Below are 23,312 nucleotides of genomic sequence, written 5' to 3'. Positions count from 1 at the left end.
GTGCAGGTGAATTATTTACATTTTAGAAATTAATCAGAGGCAACAGCCAGAGGGGGCAAGCCAGAGTTGTGGCTGCCCTGGCAGCACCACCATTGCACAGGAAGTGACTGTGTTCAGCTTTATCTATTCCATTCCATATCTATTCCATCCACTGACCTGCTCACTCCAAAGCAAGTTTCACCTGGAATCCTGCTCCTTATTCTTAAGGGCCGTGATGACAGAAGGAATAGTCTGAAGGTGCCCCGAGATTCCACATCAAATGCTGCAGGAGAGATGAGATTTGGATCTTATGTTTGCAGCACAATCCCATCAGTAACATTACAAAAAGAAACCCACTAAAACTTCTACCTTAAAGGAGGATTGAATAACACGTAACACATTGTAGATTTTGATTCAGATTTTTAATAAATTCTGCCAGTAGAAGCTTTCAAAGGCAATGATATATCAATAAATAACAGTTAAATTGAGTTCCTGAGAAAGAACCTACCACATGAAAGAATGTCAGATAGATGTAAATAACAAAAAAATGGCATTACTATATAAAAAAGCAGTAATACTGAATCTTACATGAACTGTCACAACACAAGCACTGCATACCTCAGAACATTCCTTTCATACAAATGTAAACAAATACACAATCATTTTTGTTTAGTTTAGGCTGATGAATTCATATGTTGTTGCTTAGATATCTAAACAATGGATAGGATAGGATATGCTAAAACATTAAGGAATAATATGTGGAATAATATACGGAAAAAATAATGAAGCTCCAGATTTAAAAATAAAATAAAGCAAAAACACATTAAAGGAGTGTTTTCATCAAATGTTATTAGGTCAATCACTTTAAATAGGACTGTTACACTAATCTGAATTACGGATTTTTGTGTGTGTTTACTTATTTAGTTATATATAATATATATGCAAATACGTATGGCTTAATTACCTTTAGTATTCTGATATCATCTTGAATAATTCTCACTTATACATACAAGAAAAATGCATATTTTAACATAGTTAAAAACTGATATTTCAAAGTATGCCTATAATTTGAGAGAAATGAAGGCCTATTGTGCTCCATCACAGCAACATTTTAACCTCTAGACAACGGGACAGAATGACCTACCAACAATGCCAACATTTCCCAATGTCAGTGCCTAAAACACTAGGATCCTAAATGGATACACACGTGGGGTCTGATGTCTGGAAAGCCACATACCTCCAGGTTCCATAGGTGTCCGTGGAGCTGCAGGCACCCAGCCTCAGCCTCGCTGCACCCGGGGCCTCGGCGCGTTACGGGAGCCCCGTGCTGGGAGATGCTCTGGTCTGGATGCTGTGCTGCCTCTGCAGCTGGAGCCATGGCCTCTGTGCTGCTCTCTCTGCCTCAGCCATGGCCTCTGTGCTGCTCCCTGCCTGACCCAGCCCCATCCAGGCTCTCCCCACAAATCTGCTCCATTGTAATGTTCTGGCTGTTGATCCTCGTTGGGAAATGCGTGTGCCCGTGACATGTGCTTGCTAAAACCATCTATTACATCAGACCACAACATCACTACTCAGGTATAACCTTTGCAATCTGTTTTACAAAATTAATATTGGATACAATCATAAGAGGAAACCATCCACACAATACATTATCAACACACGGTTTAAAATGGTCTAATTTTAGACCCTTAGAAAATGAATCCACAGGACCTGCCTGTGAATGGCAAGAAAAGGCCATTTCAAATAGAAAACCACTGCTCATGCAACATTCTTCACACACTAGACAATGAAATCACACCCAGGTTGCCACTTGCTCACACTTTCTATTACACTCCAATAAGCAGAAGGAAATAAAGCAGCTTTAAGGTTATGTCACAATTTTGAAATGTGGAAAATACATATAATAAACAAAAATCACGGTGTGAATACAATGGCATCAGTAAATTTAGAAAATTAGAGAGCAGTTTTCTTTTTTTCATTTTTCTTCTTCTTTTTTTTCTTTCTTACATTATTGCACAGAGACCTTTCATCACATGTTCTTCAGCTTTATGCATCTTCCTAAATGTGAAGTAAGTGCTATGGATAAAATAAAAATGTAGAAAAGAAGAACAGCAGCATGATTTGTCAAAGTTAATCCCTATAATTTAGTAGGAAAAAAACCCTGCTATAAACAAAATATAAGTGCTCTTTATTTATTTAAAAAACAACGCTGACAGTTGCAGAAGTCTGTAAGTGTTAATCTGAGTAAGGGGGATGCTGACCTCAAATAAAAATAGGCCAGAAATGACAGACTGCTGGCCTTGCTGATTTGGGTGAAGACCAGAATTTCAAGTGTAATTATCAACAAAGTTATTTACAGTAGAACTGACCTGAACTTTCAAGAGTGCCATCTTTAGGACCTGGCCCTGCAAGCTTCTTTTACTCCCCAGGATGTCTCCAGCCTCAGCTGAAGGTACACAAGTGCTGCAGGATCAGCTCCTAAAGGATCAGTTAAAGGCCCTATTGGATTTGAGATTAGTCTTATCTGAAGTACTCTATACAGTAATTTACACATATACAGGCTGACAAGCTCCAGTCTGATCTACCACACCTTTGTCTTCTACATCAGACTTCTCAGACTGGCAAACTTCCATTCCAGAAGGTTTGGGATACCTGAAGGGATATCCATTGTCATCAAAGAATCTTCGGAAAGTAAACTCATAAAAAGCATGTTCTGTGTGTTTGCTATTGGAAGAGGCTAGTGGATCCCAGGTCCTGGTGCTGTCACCACTAGCATCACTCCAAGGACTTTCTTCTTCAACTGGATCAAAATTTGAAGTGTCCATTGGATGGCTGATCTTTGGAACATAGGGAGCTGGCTGCCTACGGATATCGGTAGAGAAGTCCATAGAGTGAAAGAAAGAATGGGCTTTAATATCATCTGCTCCATTTCTTCCAAGCCTGTCCTCAGCAGCACAGCAGAGCTTTGTGATCAGATCAGTTGCCTCAGGGCTCAGCTTGATCTGTGAGGGAATGTGCAGTGTGCTTTCCCAATTTATCACCTGCAGGTAACAAAGGTATTAAGGAACTTCTGATCTGGAAACAGAACTCTTCCAATGGCCAAAGAACTGTACAGGAGCACATGTAACGAGTCATCTCACAGTCTGCATAGTTCACAGCGTCAAGATTTCATTTTCTGTTAGTAATTACTCTAATGAACTAGTAGAAAAACATTGCTGGCTAGCAGACAAAAGGAACAATTCCATTTTTTAAAAAGGCAAATTCCTACCCGAATGTTTCCATAGACAGATTTGAGAACATACTCAGTTTACACAAAGGAATTATTTCTCTTTGCCTCCAAAATGTAAACTAGGAAAAGTGGTCACAAGACAAATCCTTTCTAGGAAAGAACTATCCTTGTTCAACTTTGAAACACTGATATTGTCAACCACAATTGTCACTGGCATATTAGGTACTAATAGGCACCCTAAGGAATTAAATAGATGAACTTGTGTTTGAGAAATCACAGTTCTGCTGAGAAGACTCATAAAACTAATATTTACCTCTGCAGCTGGACAAGTCAGTTCTAGTCTGATACTCAGTGTCTTCATTTACTGGCAAAGGATGTGTGCTTGCACAGAACTATTTAAAATCAGGCTTTTTTAACCATTGCTTCTTTCTCCAGCAAAATAAATGGGAGTAGGTCTGGGAAGGGTTAAAATTTTGCTACCACAGACTGGAACTTTGCTTCAACTTACCTTCAGCTGGGTTTCTGTGGGTGTGGGAGCCAGGAAAGGAGGCTGTCCCACTAACATCTCAAAGAGGATGACACCAACACTCCACCAGTCACAGAGCTGAGTGTATCCTGAAAGGCAAGCCAAAAGGTTGACCTCCACTAGCCAAGGAGAATGTGTATAGAGCTATTAGAGCTACTTGCAATTAAGTGTTAAAACACACAGCACAAACTTCTGCCTTTTCTCCAACAAAAGGCTTGTGACTTCTGCTTGCTGACCTACTTCTACTGCTGTTTACTTCTAGTAAAGATCAAATTCTATTGTCCTTGAACCTTTCTGAATAACTTATCAACAAAAGTGAGTAATGAAATTATCATTAGAAAGAATGAAGGAGGTTTTTTTTTGTGCCCAGTCCCACAGCTAAGCAGCACAAACTGAACCTCAAATAACAATGTTTAGCAACTGATGTCCACTTTAGATTTAGTGGAGGTGACTCCACGACTTTGAAAGGCTGCTGAAAGACACAGCCTGGCTCTACAGACAGAAGAAAGCCACAGATGACTCTCTGAGCAAGTTATAATCAAAGCAACAACTTTAATCACTTAATTACTGTGACAAGACCAATAAAATGTATGTTCACGATCTGGAAAAAAAAATAAACACTGATTTCAATGGAATTTCTGTAATTAAATTATGTAGGATCCAATGTGAAATCTCTGTTAGAGAAGATCAGGCATAGGATCTAGCTTGCAGACAACTCCGAACACCTAATCTTCTCACTACAGTGACCATGTCAGTTCTGCATGGATAGTCACCAAGTACTGTCCAAATTCCTCAAGCTAACCTTTTGAATGCAGGGTGTCCAGAGCAAATAGTGAAAAACTTCCTGTTGGGTTCCACAGGTTCTGGCTGGGAATACGGAGGACATACTTCCACAAGTTTACATCATCCTTGCTGAAGTGACCCATCTGAATCAGTGATCCAGAACTATCAGCTGGCTACTCACTGATCTGTGCAAACTTGCTAGGGGTCAGAGTTGTATTCCATGAGTACAGATAATCTACTTTATACTTGAAAGATATCACTGTTAAAATTATCCAACACATTTATTAGCAGCCTCACTCAAAGGCCTCAGAGTGTGGACATTACACACACATAGTATGGCCACCCCCAGTGTGGTGATGCTAAACACTGGAGCATCAGGAGCTCTCCTTAATCTGAGCTAAGTGTTTGTGACCTTCAGAACGACAATCTTCCAAAGCAGCAAGCTTATTCAAGGAAAAACAAAATAGTGAAATAGGAGAAAAATACAGGTTTACCTACCTTTACGAAGCAGGACTTCAGGAGCAATGTAGTTAGGGGTTCCAACTAACGAGTGGGCCAGACATCTCTGGTGCTGCTTCTTAGCTCTTTGTTCCAATGTCTTCAGCCTATCTCCACACCGACAGTTGGACACATCATCCCAGAGATCACTGGGCTCCATGCTGTCTTGTCTGATATGGCTCCCTTTCAAATGGAAGAGAAAGTTCACATTTGTGATCATAAAACTTGACATACAAAGAGAGAAGTATTTACTCACATGCAGAGCCATCTCCTACTCTCACTGAAGAACAGCGCTTGAACTTTAAGCCCAAGGTATTTTTTAACACCCTCCCATTCTCAATTGGTTTTTCATATAAAATGTCCAACAAAATGTCTCTGTCTCAGCACAAGGAAGTATAGTTCCATATGGGGGACACAGAACTATGGAGTATACTTAAGGTAACTACACCAATTGTTTATGACCTCTTTGTCAACAGACAGCAGAATTCAACAGCACATACAGGAGACATATGGATTACTGCAAATCTGTGATTAAATTATTTCCCCCCCAAAAGAGACCCTCCAAACAAGTATAAACTGAAAAATTACTGCTGCTGCAGTGGACAGCCACATTACTGACAGGGTTTTGAACAGTACTGGAAACAAAAGGACTGGAAACAAGCTAATTGAGTGAGTCAGAGAGACACAGACACATTATATTGCCATTGACTGTTTGTCCAGTTCCCTAATCTGGTGTTTCTGCCAACAAGCAGATGATTGTTTCAAAACAAGTAACACAATATCATCCTAGAAAAAGGGTAAAAATATTACCTTTCTGATAGTATTTTGAATTGTGAGTCCACCTGAATCCAGTACACAGTCCAAAGTCAGTCAGTTTGATATGCCCGTCGAGGTCTATCAGAATGTTGTCAGGCTTGATGTCTCGATGAATAAATCCCATTTTGTGCACACTCTCTATGGCCAAAGTGAGCTCTGCGATATAAAATCTAGCCAGACGCTCTGGGAAGACCTCCATCCGAATCAGCAGGCTCATCATATCCCCACCGGGGATGTAGTCCATCACGAAGTACAAATTGTCTTTATCTTGGAAGGAGTAATAGAGTTTAACCACCCACTCATTGTCTGCCTCAGCAAGTATGTCCCTCTCTGCTTTGACATGAGCCACCTGATTGCGGTTCAGCACGTCTTTCTTTCGCAGAGTCTTCATGGCATACAGGGCATGGGTGTCCACTTTGCAGGCCAGGCATACTTCTCCAAACGCACCGATACCCAGAGTCTTGATTTTCACAAACATAGATTTGTCCATTTTGGCCCTTTTAAGTCTGTTGTAGTTGGACTCCTTCTGGTAGAGAATTTTCCTCATTTGTTCCTGTTCTGCTTCACAGAGGCCTGCCTTTACAAAGGAAAGCAAACCACAAGAGCTAGTACTGTTACATTCATAGCAAGAGAAAAATAAATGAGCATTCCCAAAACACATTTCTCAGAAAAATTAACCAAGAACCAGAAAACATGCACTCATGAGGGATATACTCGCTTATCTGTCTGTTGAGGTATTTCTGAAAAAAGGGCAAACTCACTGTGCCCAAACTTCTTGCCTGAATTTGCAGTATCTGAGATTCTCTTCTCTCTTTTGGCTGAACAAGAAGGCATAGGGCAATATTGTCAGAGAGGGGAATACAACATAACAAACCTGACCGTGGGACTTGGTTTACACCTTTCAAATGTGGACTTTGCCACTGCACTCCACTATATGTCTGTGCACCTAAGCCCAGCTTAATTTAAAATGAAACTTAAACCTATGTGCAGCAGTTCACTTTGCTCATGAATGGTTCCCCAGGGCAACTCACATTAGCAGTTCCTACCTTGGGTGCTGTTTGTTTGGTTTTGTGCTGTAATTAAAAAGCTGGTTTTGACCTACACATTCCCAAGTGCCTTGGAACCTCCTTTAGAAATTGTGTTTCTTCCTCTGCCATGAACATCCTCCACTCTCAGCTTTTTAGATCTCCTGAGCATCTGTTCTATAAACTTCTCTTTTTCCCCTCCCAAAATATATACATAAAATCCTCAGGTCTGGTATCCCCTCAGCCACTGCAGCCCAGACCCTGAAGCTATTTCCCTGCTAAATGTATTCTTTTCCCTCTGCACCCAAGCTGTAGAACAGCTGCCTTGTCCATCTCCAGTCTCCAGAGAGCCTCCCAGCAACTGCAAGTAACATTTCACAGGGCTGTGGGGAGAAACTTCTTGGAAAAGAGAAGCAGCTGGATCCAACCAGACTTTCCCCACCTTTCAAGACAGAGCCTGCAGAGTGCCAACTCTGCCAACTTCAGTGTCTGGCCCTCTGCTGAGAGCCACTGGTGGTCTCCACCAGCAGAAACCCCTGGGCTGACCCCCAGGCTCCTCTGACAACTCACTTCCTGCAGCATGCTCTTTTCTTTCTGCACACCCCAGTTCCAAAATTTTGAATTCATTGGCATCAACTGAACTACTTTTGAGAGAAAGATCAGTGCCTGTGAGAAGGGGCCATTGGGATGGTGGAGGGGGCTGAAGCTCACTGATTAGCAGGCTGCAAACCCAAGCATACACCCACAAGGCTGCTGCTTAGGCTGATTTAATTTCACATCTGTAGTCTAGGTATCTAAAGATGAATGTGGGCAGCCAGACTGTGCAATGAGATCCCCACGGTATAAAAATTAAATCTGTATGAATAAAGGATGGGGTAAGTCTACAGAAACTTGCAGAATAGGTAGGATGAAGTTTCAGACTGAAGGAAACAGCCAAATCAAAACAAGGAATACTGGTTTTGAAATGAAAGATAACTAAATCAATCCATAATAGAGGAAATATTTACTTTTTAGGGTAAAATAATGAGTGTGCTCTGTTCTTGCTAATTCTAGAATAAAGAAATATTAAGATAGCCAAAATCTCCTGCATGTGTATTTTCAGTCACTAATAAGGTTTCCAGGGGAAGGAGTTGTTTTTGTTTATACCTGAATTATCTCTGAATGAGGGAAAGCCGAAGAGTCAGAAGAGAAGAACTAGCACAATTAGATCCTGTTATACCTCTCTAGAAATCATTCCCTATCTTAGTCTCAGCAAAATACTCAAGCAACACAATACAACCTGTACTTGCAATGAGGACAAGCTATTAACTGTCACTAAAATGCCAACGTTTCAAGAGATTTTCCAAGAATATTCTCTTAGTTCTAACCTCAGTAAACAAACTCTGAGTTTTCTGGTGCAATGTGAGCATTGAATCAATTGACTCTGGAAACTGACTATGCTAGGGAAAATTGGATAGTTAATTATTACCCATTATGTGTTAATAACAGGTTTCCTTAGAGCTTATCCTTTAATGCAAAAGTAGACTAGTCATATTCCAGTCATGCCTAGGAAGAAAAAAACCCCTCTTCCAGAAATAAAAATTAAAAACACAACTGCCAGAGCAACCATCAGTGCTTGGCAGCTTTGTTTTAAGCAGCACTATCAGAGAGTCAGCTTAGATTTGAGAGCTGCAGTTAGGCATGAAAGAAGTTCTGTCACCCAAAATGCATCTCCCTGAGACCTGCCTTCAGAACGAGTTCTGGCAACGGTGCCAAAATCAGTTCAAGTTGGTCCAATATAGTTACCTGCAAGACATTATTACTTACATGTGTTCAACAGACAACTTTCAGGCAAGTATTACACAGCCACCTGAAAATATGGCACAGAGACTGCCAAGCTGAACCATGGTTTGGTGAACGGGCAGCAATTGTGGAACAGCAAGGAGGAACTAGAGCAAGGAGTTTTGCAAGAGCTGCCAAAGTAATGCCAGAATTATCTCAGCCTCAAGCCTGCATTCTAAGTTCTTACCTATAGCATTGCCTCATTTTACTTTTCTGGTATGAAGAAATACCATTTCACATCCCAAGCTTTTCAAACAGCCTCCCAGACCTGCATCCACACTTTTAAGGGGATACAGTCTGGTACAGGGAGGTGTCTGATACTTACTACTTCAGTGGGTTCTGCCTTTACAATTTTTTATTACAAATCAAAAATAGCAGTAATTAATTTGACCCTACTAGATTTTATTATAACAAAACAAAAATTACTTTTGCCATTTCTTGCTCCAGTTGTAACCTCCTGTTAATTTTCTGCTGGTAGGTCTTTATGACATTCTCTACATGTTGTTCCATGTAGAACTTGAAGGCAAAAGGTGAGTAGCTCTTTATTCGGGATTCTCGCTTTTCCTCGTCTTTGCCATTTTTTCGCACGGGCACCGGAGACGTCTGAATCTGCTTTTTATCTTTGCTTGGTTTTTCAGCTTTAGTGCTCTTGCTGCTTTTATCATTTCGCTCGCTGCTCTCTTCAGCCTTGTTGCCTGTTGAACTGGGGACCACACGCAGAGTCTGCTCCACGCCCATGCACAAGCAGTTGATATCAAACTGCTCAGAGGTGCCAGGAAGTAACAAATGCTTGGGATAGGGTGGGGGTGGACACCTCAGCTCCTGGTTACCATAATCCACATCAAGCTGGTAGGCATTAGCTGCTCCAGGCGGTGGCACATGCTGCTCCATGATCTCCAGGCCATCCACAGCTGGAGCCTGTGCAGGCAACCATGCGGGGTGGGAAGGTCCCACTGCAGTCTGAGGCTCTGGCCTCATCACTCGCATGCTCTTCACTGGCTGCAGGATATGAGCAGATGTGACTGCCGTGATTGTGTTTGGAGACGTAATGGAAGGATCGGGTTTTCCTGGAGGAACCTGTCTCATAGACACTGTCACTTGTGGCTGCTGCTGGTGGTTGTTGAAGGAGTTTGTTCTGCTTGGCACCACGGCATCAGGTCTGAAGGATACGTGTTGCCGTGGAGATGTTTCTATTCCTGGGTTTTGTACAGAATCTCTGCGTGATGGTGTTGCTGCCTGCCACTGCTGAACTTGAGGAGTATTCATGTCATAGAGGTCCATGTTTAGGCTATTTCTAGATGGAGTTAATAGATTTTGTGGTGGACTGTCTGAAAAATCATTAGCAAAGGCTGGACCTCTGGATATCACATGCATTTGATGAGAAGAAGGACTTGTCTGTTTGTGATGAGAATGTGAGATATACAGGCTTGCTGGTGCCTGCTGAAATGCATGACCAGTACTGTTCTGAACAACTGCCCCTTTATTTGGGAGATTGGCATATCCCCCCTCCTGCTGCATCTTGTTTTGGAAGGACGGGCTCCGTTGAACACCATATCCCATAGGTTCCCCCTGCACCATCATGTGCTGCCTGCTGTAATGTTGGTTGTTGCAGCCATGGGACGCCTGCAGCTGCAAGGCCTGACTGCTGTGATTAGCCACTGGATAATTAATCACAGAAGACTCCATATTTGCAGGGTATGCTTTCTGCTGATGGCTCGTTGGTGTGCTGTGAGTGCCTACTCCAGAGGGTCGCTGTACAGGAGCAGTCATAGCTGAAGACTGAGAAGTAGAGATTAAATAGTCCATGTATGGCCTTGGAACCTCAGTAAGCATATTTGCACCTTCTGCTCCAAAGCCTGTCCCTTCATAGGCTGCATTACTGATCTGATGGTAGGACGGAAAAGATTCATTTGATCCTTCAAAGCTTGGCCTGCGGGTTACATTATTTGGCACAATACCCTTCCCTTTATAAAAAGAATACAGAAGAACGTTAGGAAACAATTCAGGTGAACCAATTACTTTGTATTACTCATGCATTTATACATACACACACACATGCACACTGCTCAGGGAGTATGTGTTTTAAAAACACCTTTCAAAACCTAAATTAAACACTGAACATTTAAAGTTACAGGTGCCAAGTATTCCTACTGATAACGAGCTACTGGCTCACAATAATGCTCATGCCAGGAATCATCAGGGAGTCCTATCAAATCATGAAAATAGAAGCACAAATTCCCTAACTATGATCTCATCCGACTACTCTGCAGCCTGTGTCTTAAAGCTGGACCAGTATTAGCAGTCATTGCTCTCAGACAGGAGGAAGCTACAGAGCAGAGTGTTAAGTACAACAAGGGAAGAAAAAAAGCTCCTGGAAGGACTTTCTATACAACTTAAAGTCAGCATTGCTATAAACTACTAGGCCATCACATAGTCTATCTTCTGCACAGTGAGCCACCTGCTCACACTGGTTTTCTGTTTACATTTCTCTCTTCCATCAGTCTCAAAAATCCCTCTTTCCTTCTCCTTCATTTAAACAAAGGCATCATACAGTTTGTCCTGTATTCCTTCCAGTGTGTTGGACACAGAGTACCCCCTCACATTACTCATCTTCCATCTGGTGGGAAGGAAAATCTTTCAGGGTGTCAACATATTAATCTTAGCTTGAAGAATGTGCAGAGACAAGATAGCAGCATTCCTACAGTGGAAGTGTTAACGGCACTTTTCATCAGTTCTTTGATGTGAGGACAAACTGCAGGTGTATAAAGCACTGGCTGTGCTAAAAAGACAAGGGGAGACTCTGTGCTGCTGTGATGTTTTTGTTCCCCTTCTGGTTCTTTAGCTCTCACAAATCACAGGACTTGGCCCATTTTTACCTAAACCATTTCCTTTTAAAATCCCGACTTCACAATAGCCATACTGAACTAACAGGCCTGAACAGCGCATTGCAAGCTTTTTTCAGTACAGCACACCCCAGCTGGGCCAGATGCAGCACACCTGAGCACAGCTGCTGACTCCTCACCTTGACACACAAGCCCTGCTGCCTGCAGACACACAGGGATGTGCATGGTATTAAGACAGGTTTCTGCACACTCTCTACACAGTGAGGGTGTGCCACACTAAATGATACTCTCATAAAGAATGCAATGTTTTGAAATGGAATCAGGTTGGACAAATACTCAGAGATCTTTAAAGTGAAATCTGTAATTGGCAGCTCTTTTTCCTGTGATAACACAAGGCCAGAATTACTGAGGCTGTTCTTACAACAACACCCCTGACAGCTCATCTGCTGGGACACAGTGAGATGCACTGATGACGCTGTAGCAATCCTAAACAACCTAAGAAGTGGCTACTCTGGCCTGGAAGTGGGAAGCAGCCGTAAGACTCATTTGTCATCTCTATCAGAAGGATTCATCCTGAGCCTTGGGGGCAAGCTGACTTTGCTTTCCCTTATCAGAGGCCACAAAACAAAGTAGAAGCAATAACTGTCCTTCTTTGGGACACATAATTCAGCTGTGAAAATAAACTTGATGTCAAGAGAGATATGATGTTCACCTAGATTTGTATACCAGTAAGTCTGTTCTGGTCCAGTGGGGGAATATTTGGATTTGAACAACAGATTTCTGTTTAAGAAGGTGGACTATGAATGTGTACACAGACAACTCTTTGGAAGCAGGTGGCCTTGCAAAGCCAGGTTCACTTCACTGTCTCCTACAAGACTGCTGTGGAACACTGCTGTCCAACACTTCTCCCCAGCGGTGACCCTACTATAGGAGCTAGCTTATTGCAAGAAAGAAGAACACAATTTTAAAAAATCATGCTCACCTGGTGAGGTTTGCTTAATTACACGTACTATCTGTTCATTTCTAGGATCCAAGTAGCTCATCTTGCTGATGTACTCCAGGGCTGCCTCAATACTTCTGCTCCCTGTCTGCTTCAGTGCCCGGACAGCCATCTCCTGTACAAAGCAAACAAGAATTGTGATAAAACCCAAGTACTGGACTGCAAGCTGAAAAGCAGTAAGTGTTCTTACATTAATAGGAGCATTTTAAACACCAGATCACAGCTGCCTGAAGCCAAATGGACTTGTATTTTGAAAGCATTTGCATGCCTTACACAACTCAAAAATTATAAGAAGAAAATAACAAAACATACAACCTACCCAGATTCTAGCAATTAAAGACGCCTCAAATTAAAATGTGTACTTCAAGAGCCCTAAAAGCAATCTTTGAATAAGGAATGGAAAAGCCAGTATAGTTTCACACTGGATCAAATGAAATGGAAATTTAGCTGTTGGTATTTGAGAGCATGTCTCTTAGTCACACCTGAACACAGTAAAAACTTTTATCTTTTCACGAATACCACAAAGAAGCTAATTAGGCAGGGTTGATTTCTGCTCACTAGAGTCCACAGGGAAGAAAAACTGCTGTTTTCAGTACAGCTGAGACATCACCCACTATTTGTTTGGAAAATGAGTGGGCTTCCCAAACTGAAAGCTACGCTGTCAGTCTTTTTAGCTGTATTTTATTAACAACCATGGTAAGCAATCACTGCTCTACTCTACAGCTCTTAGCAGTTTGTTTATACTTTTACTTATAGCTCAGGTATATTAAACACCTTTCAGTGACTCAAGCACCATGTGATTGCAAAGCAAAATTCACAAATCCTCATGAGGCTGCATGGTCTTTTCTGAAATGATGGAGAAACTGAAATACAGAGCTTTAATGCTGAATTTCACTCACAGAACTTCACTCATCAAAAAGTTGGATACTACTCAAAAGTAGTTGCTGAGCACCTTTCTATGATCACCTCCAAAAGACAATTCATAAAAGATATAAGGGGAGATAAACCTTAGTGATACATGATTAGAGAACTAACTTGAACTTAATCCACAGCTCTAAGGTGGCTGAAGCTGAATGAAATTAATGCCACCACCAAGGATTTGCCTGTAAATGTCAGTACCCTAATCTCTTGCCACTTTATTACTATTTTTAGGGGAATTCTGTCATCACAACCTGCCCACTGAGCGCTGAATCAGAGGGAGGTTGTGCCTCCCTGGCTTGGCTGCCTGGTTGCAGATGTGGCAGCTGGGTTGGCACTGGTGCATGGCTCTCCCAAGGGTCAGTTCTGGGCACTGGCTGGCATTTGGGAACTCCAGCTGGAGCAAAGAGCAGCTTTGCTGCACTGTACACGTCAAATACCCACTAACTGTTTACTTAGCAAGGGAGGCCCATCTCAGATGACACCAATTCACACTTAGCACACAGCCACATGCTGGCACTTGGCATCTTGTTTTGCTTAACCCAGACCCCTCCTACTCCCCCCAAAATGGCAGCAGTTTCTTCATTACTCAGAGGATCTGCTTGTGGAATAGCTATAGCAAGCTGAATATTTTTCATACAATTTATGACTTATAATTCATAGAAATGTTGGTTTCACATTTCCTATAGCTGAAATACTTCACTGGCATCAACATATTACTAAGGACAATTTTAAATCAACAGAAAAATATTATGTATGAAGGAAAGAATTTCCCACAATGTTTTTTCCTCTTTCTTTTTTTCTTCTTGTGGATACATTTCTAAAGTATTAGCAAATGCACATCTTAGTGTTCATCATTCTCATCATCCAGGGACTCTGGGCTTTACAGCCCTGTTCCACATGGCTGCTAACATACTCTGTCCCATTTACAGCAGCTGGATCTAGCCTTAGGTCACAAGTCTTAGTTTCCTAAATGAAATGTTCTCTATAAGCACATTTGGGCTAGTTTGGATGTTGGGTAACAACTGTATTAATGATTAATAAAACAGCCCACACGGTCCATTTCTCCCTCTCTGATCTGTGCTGGCTGTATAAAATTTAAAGAAGCTAAAATAGGAGAAATAGTATCACCAGCATGTTGATATAATCTCTGAAATCATACTGTAACTTTCTCCTCTTTTGCCATTGCCTGTGTCTGCAAAGCAAGAGTAAAAACAACACTTGTCTTCCTGAAGCTGCATGTTCTACCTTCAGCACAGTTTAGGGGGCTCATATTTAAACTTCAGTGGGAATAATGTGAGGGAACAGGCACAATACATTCCACTGAGCACAGCTGGATAACCTAAGAGGCAAGCAAGAGCTTGGGACCAGCAGTGGCAATCTCACCCTTGCAAGCCCCAGTGCAACAGCAGCCCTGTGCTCCAGCTCCGACTTCTCATCTTTCACTAGGTCAGCTCCCACCCTCCAAGGGGTTTCCTCATTATATACCCTGTTTGCTCAGCAGTTACATTACTGATGGAAAAAATGAAGTAAGGAAAGGTAACAAAAGGAAAAAGGTTTTCCTCAGAGGCAGATCACAGATAATCACAATTCTCCACCCAGGAGACAAATCCCTCTGGGGGCATGTGATACCTAAGGAGAGTGGAGGGCGACAAGAAGCCCCAGCAGTGCTGCAGCTGGCATTTGTCCTCCTCTGCATCATTGTTCCCATTGTCACTGTCCATGCCCCAGCTCTCTTCTCTCTGGCAGCCACCTGAAAAGAGCTCCACTACCTCCAGCACCTTTTCCTTAGGGACAGAGGACATGGTGATGTGTGGCTGAGGATGACAGAGAGTGTGCTCTGCCCAAGGTGGCTGCTGGCTGCTGAGGCACGGTGGCCTTCTCCTTTCTATGTGCAACACAGGGATGAGCTCTGCTGAGCAAGGGAGCATGGCTGGCGTGAGGCAGCAAAGGGCTGGCCTCCAGGAGCCTGCTGAAAGGAAAGTTGGCTCCCTGCTGGCAGGGCCTGGGCTGCATTTGCCAGGAATCAGTATAAGGACTGTTTTGAAGTTGAGGAAGAAGGGCAGAAGATGGATTAAACAATTACACTTGTTGGAAAGCAGAGGCTTAAGTGAAATGGAGGGTGTTTGTGAGAAGCAGCAGAATGGCTCAAAAAGGGGGGAAATCAATGCCAAAATCTTGCAAATCAATACACAGACAGTGGAAGGGCTGAGGAAATGAGGACAGACACTGGGGCGAGGATAAAAGTGCCCAGTTACAGTGACACAGATGGAGCTGTCTTGATTTTACACCACTCGAAGGTAAGTACACTTTAGAAAGAGAAGGGAAAAAAAGGAACCAGAAATGAGCCAGGGGAAAAAAAGCTACTTGGAACTGCAGCCAACTCCAAAACACTCAAGTAGGCACAGGATCAAATCCAGCTTCCACTGAGGTCAACAAAGATTTCCATTAACTGCAAGGTACACTGCATCAAGCCCTCAGCTTCAGATTGTTTCCTTTCCACGAGGCCAAGCGCTGTCAGCCGCAGTATGGGTTGAGAAACTTGGCTGCTGGCTGTGCTCTGCTGCCCCACAGCAGCTGCCAGGCCCATGGAGAAACACCAGCCACTGGCAGTGTGCACAGAAACCACAGGAGAACAGAGCGCTCCCAGCCCCGACTCATTCTCCCTATTCCCTTTGGAGGATTCAAACATCTCTCTGTGCAGGGCTTTCAGGCACCTTTTTGCTTCCAGACATCACTAACTATTGATGAAAAAATCAACCACAAAGTAAAGGTGAAGAGCCACAGGAGGAAAAACGCACATTTACAATTAATTCTAACAAAGCTGTGATTAATTTAACAGCTGCAATACTAAAATGATATTTCAGTGGTCAGCTATGGTTCTGGACAGATCTAGTGGAAAACCAAAGTCAGGCCATGAACCACAAAACAGCCTGAGGAAACTGCAGAATCCCAAATTTGCGGACTCAAATTAAAAAAAACAGGAGGGTGGAGTCTCCCAGCTAATTCCTACAAGTGGGCTACCTAAACCTGACTGCTCCATGGTCCACATGCTCTCTGTTATTTCCCCACTCTTGCACTGGTAGATGGCAGCCTTCCAACAAATTTCAAGCTTTTGCTAGAAGGAAGGCCACCTTTGAGCTCAGATGCTCAATAGGAGAAATCCTTGTTTGATGGTAAACAGATATTTGGATTTGTGCACATAAAGACTTCATCTCACTCTGTGCTCTGCAGGCAGTGTGAAAGGCTTTCCCCATTTTACCCTCCTGCCTGGCTGCACTCCACCAGCATTGGCAGAGGTTTGCGTTCTTGCTGTACTACAGGGTTGTCCAGCAACATTTTTCATTCAGAAAGCTCCTCGTTGCCAAGATGTATTTATCATCCAAGTGAAGATTGCACAAGAGGTTACAATAAGTAAGACTTTTTCCCAAGAACATTGTGTCTGAAGGAGACAATAGGTCCTCCAAAATTTGGCAAGGGTAATTAATTGCTAACAACAACAAAAATTAATTACTTGCTTTCCATTCACCAAGAAGGATGGGTGACAGATGCAGGAAACAGATACAGGTTCCCTGCAGAAGGGAAAAAAATAAAGTTCATGCCAAAAGAGATGGTCCAGCATTGATTACAAGCCTTTCTGCGATAGCCCCCCATTGTAGGATTTTTCATTCATGATTTTAAACATGCAAAACCCAAGCAGTTCAGGAAACAATGTGTACAATGTACTCTATCAGAACTGCTGCAGCCCCACAGAACAGGGAAAGCTATTTTGCAATATTCTCTCTCTGTAATTATTCTCTAGTTGGACACTTCATCCAATTTTGCACTCTACTTTTGTTTTGCCTCTTTTCAGGTTGCTAACATCAGGGGCTGAATTTTGTGCATAAATTCCCATGCCTACCATAACCTTGATTAAAATATTCTAGCTACATAACTAAGATATTATCCTGAGTGTCATTAGTGCTTTTCAGTTTTAGTGCATCAGAAAAGCAGGAGGAAATTAGCAGAGGCAGAAACCTACTGAGTGCTGCAGCATCACTTAGTCCATTCTGAAACTATGTGACCCATTCAGAAACAAATGGATATCTGCTCCATGATTAGTTAAGTTTCTGCCCCCACTGCTCCTGTTACAAACTCCTCCAAGCTATCCTGCTTAGGCAATAATAAACTTCCCTCCCAGCCTAAAATATGCAGGGTCAGTTTACTGCCTCTGATTTTAGTTTTGATTGTCTTTTCACAGCATTTCTGCTGTTACCTACAGCAAGTCCCCTTCATCCTAAGGGATTCTCACAGCTTGGCCTCCAGGGCTGAATTTGTTTTCTTCTGTTAAATGGGAATTTCGTTCCCTTTATTGGTGTAGCAGCCCACATCTGTACCAAGAAAGATCAGACAGGCACATGATTTGATAAGAGGTGCACACACCATTCTTGATGATGTGCCAACAGTGGTGGAAAAGTCATCCTTGTGGCAAAGTCACTTGGGGCTTTAACCCTGGCTTTTAGCTCTTGCTTACAGCATTTCTACCTTTTGTGCTCCTGAATTATCTTTATTTCTGCTAGCACTCCAGCTCTGACGGTCATCCATTCTTTTGGCTGGGCGCTTTAGCTCTGCTTTGCACTGACTATGCATTCCCACCTCACATTGTCAGAGTGCTTCCTTCCTTCTTTTTTTTCCCCTCATACCAGGCTTACCAGGGGTTAAAGTATGCAGAGGAGACATACTGTAGTACATAAAACTAGGCAGACAGAAAAAGAATACAGACACATCACAAAATGTAAGACTCACTAAATTAAATCACATCAACATAGGAATAAAATACATGACTGTAAATGAGGAATGGGGAATTGTAGGTAAGGAACAACTTTAACCAGACGTTTTTTTATACACATTTTCAAGGGATATTTGCAGAACAAAGGGAGTATGTGCAAAAGACAGAGGAAGGATTTTATAAATGATACAGTGCTCTGGTAAATGCCCTATCAGAAGAAAAACAAATAAAAATAAATTTAATGTGTCAGTCATTGCTATGCCACTGCTCATTCTGTTTGCCTTCCAGCACTTTCAGTCTTTATTTAGCCAGGCACCTACAGAAGATTGGTATATTTACTACTCTGTTTGCACAGCACCCAGTACAATGGGGTCCCATTATTGTCTTTATGGCAGCAGGATAACTTACTATTAAAGTAAGGTAATTAAATTCTGGCCAAAATATGCAATTTGGACTACTAGGCAAAAAGAGGGTGGATGGTGGAAGTGTCAATTCTACTGGGTCCCAGTAAAGAAACCCTTGTATCATGACTACCACAAACCAACTCTAAAATAAATTACCCTAATCCTCAAAGCCACAGAACCACATGTTCCACAGAACCACTACAGTTGCAGAAGACCTCCAATGAGTCCAACTTTTGACTGAACATCACCATGTCAACTAGACCCAGGGATGGTGACTCCACCACCTCCCTGGGCAGTCCACTCCAATGCTTAATCACCCTTTCAGTGAATAAATTCTTCCTGATGTCCAACTATATTCCTTCCATAGCTCTATTTGCTATTGCTATGGAAAGAATCAGACAAAACAAACCAAAAGTAACTAGATCATCTGGTTACTTTTTTTCACTTACATAACCCTTCTTTGGTGATCAAAGTGTTTCTAATATCTTTTAGGATTTAAAACAACTCTGGACGGTTAAAAATCAAACAAAAAAAAAAAAGAGTGGAGAACAGCAACTGTAAATATGACATAATTTCTCATTACATGTCTCAAAAGGTACCAGTTACATCAAAATACTTTTTAACACTACGGAACTTATTCTACCTAGCAGCATAGAACTCCTTTTATTTTTCTTTCCTGGTATTTGTCTGTTCTTTTAACTAAGTCTGTATACTCCATTCTCCCACCACAGCTCATTGCAAGACACACTGTGTTTGGCCATGGGCATTTCACAGGGGATGCCTCCCATTTTACACTACAGTCCTTCTGTTCCACGAGTTGTGCAAATACAGCTCTTCCCCTGAAAAGGAGAGCTATGAACTTCAGGCTGTAAGCCAATCCACGGTCCCAAAGTTAAGACATTTGGAAATAAACCAAGCACGGCTGCTCAACATATTTCCAAACAAATGCCTGTAAAATGAAGGAAGTATTTCTAACACGGCATCTCCAGACAAAGAGCGCACATGTAAACACTTCAAGAAGCCCTGATGAACTATTGGAGAGATGCAATCTGTTTAAAGAGAAAACACACGTGCACTGCTATGTCCACTTTCAAATCCAATCAGAAAATTTCATCAAACAACTCCTGTTGATGTCCCAGAGAGTGAGTGTATGTACTGACACACATACAGGTATCACATAATGTGTGCACATCTGTGTAGATTATTTCCTTTAAAGTAATGTGATTTCATGTGAGTCCCCTAAAAGCAATATGTAAAAATTAAAAAGACTCTTATTTGTGTCACCAGCCAGAAAAAACAAGTAACTTAATTATATTTGCATATACATTTATTGTACCATTTCTGGAAGCACATTGGTCACTCTGGAAAAGATTTGGAAAGGGGGAGGCTGAAGGAAGCTGCTAAGAGGTCCTGCTCCAGGCAACAAAGCTGCACTCTGCACAAAGCTCAAGTGCCATGAAAGAACAAACAGGCAAGGAAGGACAGACTACAACATTAAGAACAATAATAAAGTGAGTGAAAATAACCAAGAGCCACCACAAATACCACTTTTCTTCCTTTCTTTCAAGTGGTCTGGAAGGAAAAACAGAATTGAGCTGCCTTCTTTCAGCCAGGACACAGGCATGAGAGGAAGGGGAGCAGAGTGCAGAGAGATTTATCATAGAAGCAACCTAATAGATAGACCTGAGGAACAGTGACAAATAACCTGCTCTCCCTCTCCACACCAGCCTTGGAAAAAGTACATTTGTGTCTGAAAAGCTGATGGCACAAGCCTTGTTTCCCCAGGTATTTGGTGAAGGGAGTGATACTGTAAACATCCAAGATCTGTGGTGATTTGCTGCCTACCTCAAAGGCTCTAATGCCCCTTTCTGAAGGCACCTGCTTGCTCCCCCAGCTTTTCAAAGAGCACACACTCCTGATTTAACAATCATACTTGGCCAACAGTAATAGGCAATAGTAGCAGTTCCCTGAGTACAGAAAATTCCCCTTCTGGAAAACACACTGCTTCAGATCCCACATCAGCAGAGTTGTAAGGAGCGAACACACAGCATTCCATTTTGAACACGTGTAGTACTTGAGAACTATCTATACTCAAAAACTCACAGTGGTCAGGTTTACATTAATGATAGAATAAAGGAGGGGGTAAGAAAATGTACATCTGTACGTTTTTACATCTGCAGTGCTCGAATTATCCCCTAAATGCACAAAATCCTTTCCACTCTGATGGCACCCCAGAGCCTTCTGCACTGTGCTGAGCTCTACACAGACACAAGAGAAGAATCCTATTTTGAAATGGATTTCTAATTTAAAACAGAGCAAACAATTGTATATAAAGGCATAACTGCTCCTCATTACTCTTTAAGTATGCTCATTGGAGAGCTATTTAAACTATTTAGAGTTCAAGTCTAAGCAAATGACCCATGTCGGTCCATGAACAGACAGAAAGTTGGACAAATCTCTCCTAACCCTTCCTTAGCACTGGAGAAGGAGCACTATTATGTGCTAATTCAGAAACCTTATAGTGAGGCAAATCATGTTATAAGCAGCATTTACAAATGACTGCACTGGCAGGTTTACATTACAGAGCAGCATGGAGGAGCTTTGCTTATTTCATGCCTGAGTGAATGCACATGCACGTGCAAATGTGTACATAACTCCTTTCCAAAGACACTGTTTTACTTCCCTGAAATCCTCTCAGTTTGGTTACAGAAACAGGGAACTTCCCACCCTCTGGACACAGTCTGTAGCAGTTTCAGCCTGGGCTCCAGTTGACTTCTGTCTGGCAGCCACTGTAGAGACCTGTAATCCATCACACAGTGCTTCAGCCACATGCCTTGCATTAACCAGAGTGGCTCAAGAGCTTCTCCTGATCCCACAAGGCAAGGCACAGCACTATTCATCCACACCTCTAGTATTGCAAAGGTAAGGTAACATCCTACAACAGCTTTTGAACACTGAGGAAAAGGATATAGAGAGCAATTAGTAAAAAAATTCAAGTATAAGCTCACGAGTTGTCTCAAACCAAGCACCCCTATCATCTCCTGTAATGTTCACTGAAACCCTCTTCCAGGTTCCTGTTCATGTTTTTTAATAACTGTGGGTGTGATTGCACTCATCATCCCTGTTTCATACCAAGCCCAACACTGGGCATACTCTGAGGCTTACAACTCTAACTCAAAGAACAAGAGTCATCTACCTGGTATTCCAAAGCAAATCCTTTCTACATGGCACAGAAGTCCAAGCCAGTGGAGACTATTTTATCAAGCCTCTAGATTTTAATTTGCGTTACTGAAGTGTTGAATGCCACACCTGCCATCTCCCTGTTTTCTACTTTCTTTACCCAGCAGAAAAGCAGCTGAGCTGATGTAAAGAGAAGCAAACAACCATTTCAGCAGCAGCGTTTGCCAAAAGTTAACAGCACACAATATCAGGCATGACAGCCTTTATAACTAGGAGGAAGGTATGCATGGGGCAAGAATTTTCAGATTATTGGTTCAAAAACCCCCTCACCGTTTGGTTTGAAGCTTTCCTCTGGATTGGCATTATTTACATCCAGAAAGCAACAATGAATCCAGACACTCAATTTAGAGACAGAATTTAGCTTGAAAAGATGAGAACAGTAACACATACAGGAAGTATTTTATTATCACTTCTTCATAAAGCACACTGAAATAATTAGCAGAGCAGGAAAGGTGCTGTGCATGTCACCAATGCAATCAGAAAGTTTTCCTACCCAAGAGAATGGGTAGACATCAGCCAGACATTTTTCCCTTCTTTTGCTCTTGTCTGACTCAGCCCAATGAAACATGCAAACTCAGCCAACAGTGCTGATATTAATACCCAATGTAAGTATTAATTTGAGGATATTAATAACACTGCAGCACCCAACAAAGAACCTATGCAAGTTCCTGGGGGAAAAAAAAAATCATAGCAAGCTGCCTTCAGGTTTATTGATTCCACTGAATCTCACAAACTCTCAACACACTTATAACAGAAGGCATCTTCAAAGTTGAGGTAAAATTGAGCCCAGCCTCGAGGGATAGGTGCAGCACACAGCAGAACAACACTTTGTTTCCAGAAAGGTGCTCCAGGACAGCTTCACTGCCAGTTGTGTGCCAGGATCCTCATGTAAGAAATCTGGCCATGAATAAGAAATAAGCCTCCTACTCTGCACTCTGGGAGTCCAAATGAGGGTCCCTACACCCAAGGTGTGCAATCTTAAAAGATAAAAACCAAAACCCCACCTATCCCTGAAGCAATGCATTTCAAATCACTAAATACATCAGAACAGCAAATTCCTGCAAAAGCAGCACCTTGCTGAGCAAAAGCCAGCTGTTACTTAAGTCTACTCTCGGAACTGGGTTCTCTCATATTCTTTCTCTCAAGTGGGATATTTTGTGGTAATACTATCTACACTTATTAGCAACCAGGGCATATTTACTGCAAGATCAGCAGGCCATCCATGCCCTCCTCTAGACCTTCTTTTCACACCCTGAGCTGCGAGAATGATAGCATGACCCCTTCCTGCTAGCACATGTATGTCCCCTTTCTCTTCTCCTTTCTTTTTTCTTCTCTTTTTTTTTCTTTTCGTCAGAGACAGCTGTTTCTTACTCTATCAGGACAAGTAAATCAAGGTGGATAGACTAGCAGTTCAATGAAGGTTTCATGATAAGCTTATTCCTCTTCAGTAGCAGCAAGTGAT

The 23,312-nt window shown here is 42.1% G+C and overlaps 1 protein-coding gene across 5 annotated transcripts in view; it reads right to left on the bottom strand.

The window, feature by feature from the left end:
* Positions 1–379: 379 nt before the first annotated feature.
* The window catches only part of LATS2 (large tumor suppressor kinase 2), a 48,117-nt gene continuing 25,184 nt past the window's right edge, over positions 380–23,312 (bottom strand). For 3 of the 5 annotated variants that reach the window (XM_064409251.1, XM_064409252.1, XM_064409253.1), the window contains 6 exons: positions 12,503–12,635; positions 9,104–10,641; positions 5,826–6,408; positions 5,016–5,198; positions 3,717–3,823; positions 380–3,020 (listed from right to left, as the gene is read on the bottom strand). In XM_064409251.1, coding sequence (XP_064265321.1) covers positions 2,526–3,020; positions 3,717–3,823; positions 5,016–5,198; positions 5,826–6,408; positions 9,104–10,641; positions 12,503–12,635 — 3,039 coding nt within the window. In that variant the 3' untranslated portion in view covers positions 380–2,525. Of the gene's footprint in view, positions 3,021–3,716; positions 3,824–5,015; positions 5,199–5,825; positions 6,409–9,103; positions 10,642–12,502; positions 12,636–16,952; positions 17,011–23,312 lie in introns of all 5 variants that reach the window. The other 2 variants (XR_010356383.1, XM_064409254.1) reach the window with 2 other exon arrangements.

The sequence above is a fragment of the Passer domesticus genome, chromosome 2, assembly GCF_036417665.1.
Source record: "Passer domesticus isolate bPasDom1 chromosome 2, bPasDom1.hap1, whole genome shotgun sequence".
NCBI lineage: Eukaryota > Metazoa > Chordata > Aves > Passeriformes > Passeridae > Passer > Passer domesticus.
The sequence above is the reverse complement of the archived record's forward strand: the minus strand, read 5'-3'. Positions and strand labels throughout refer to the sequence as shown.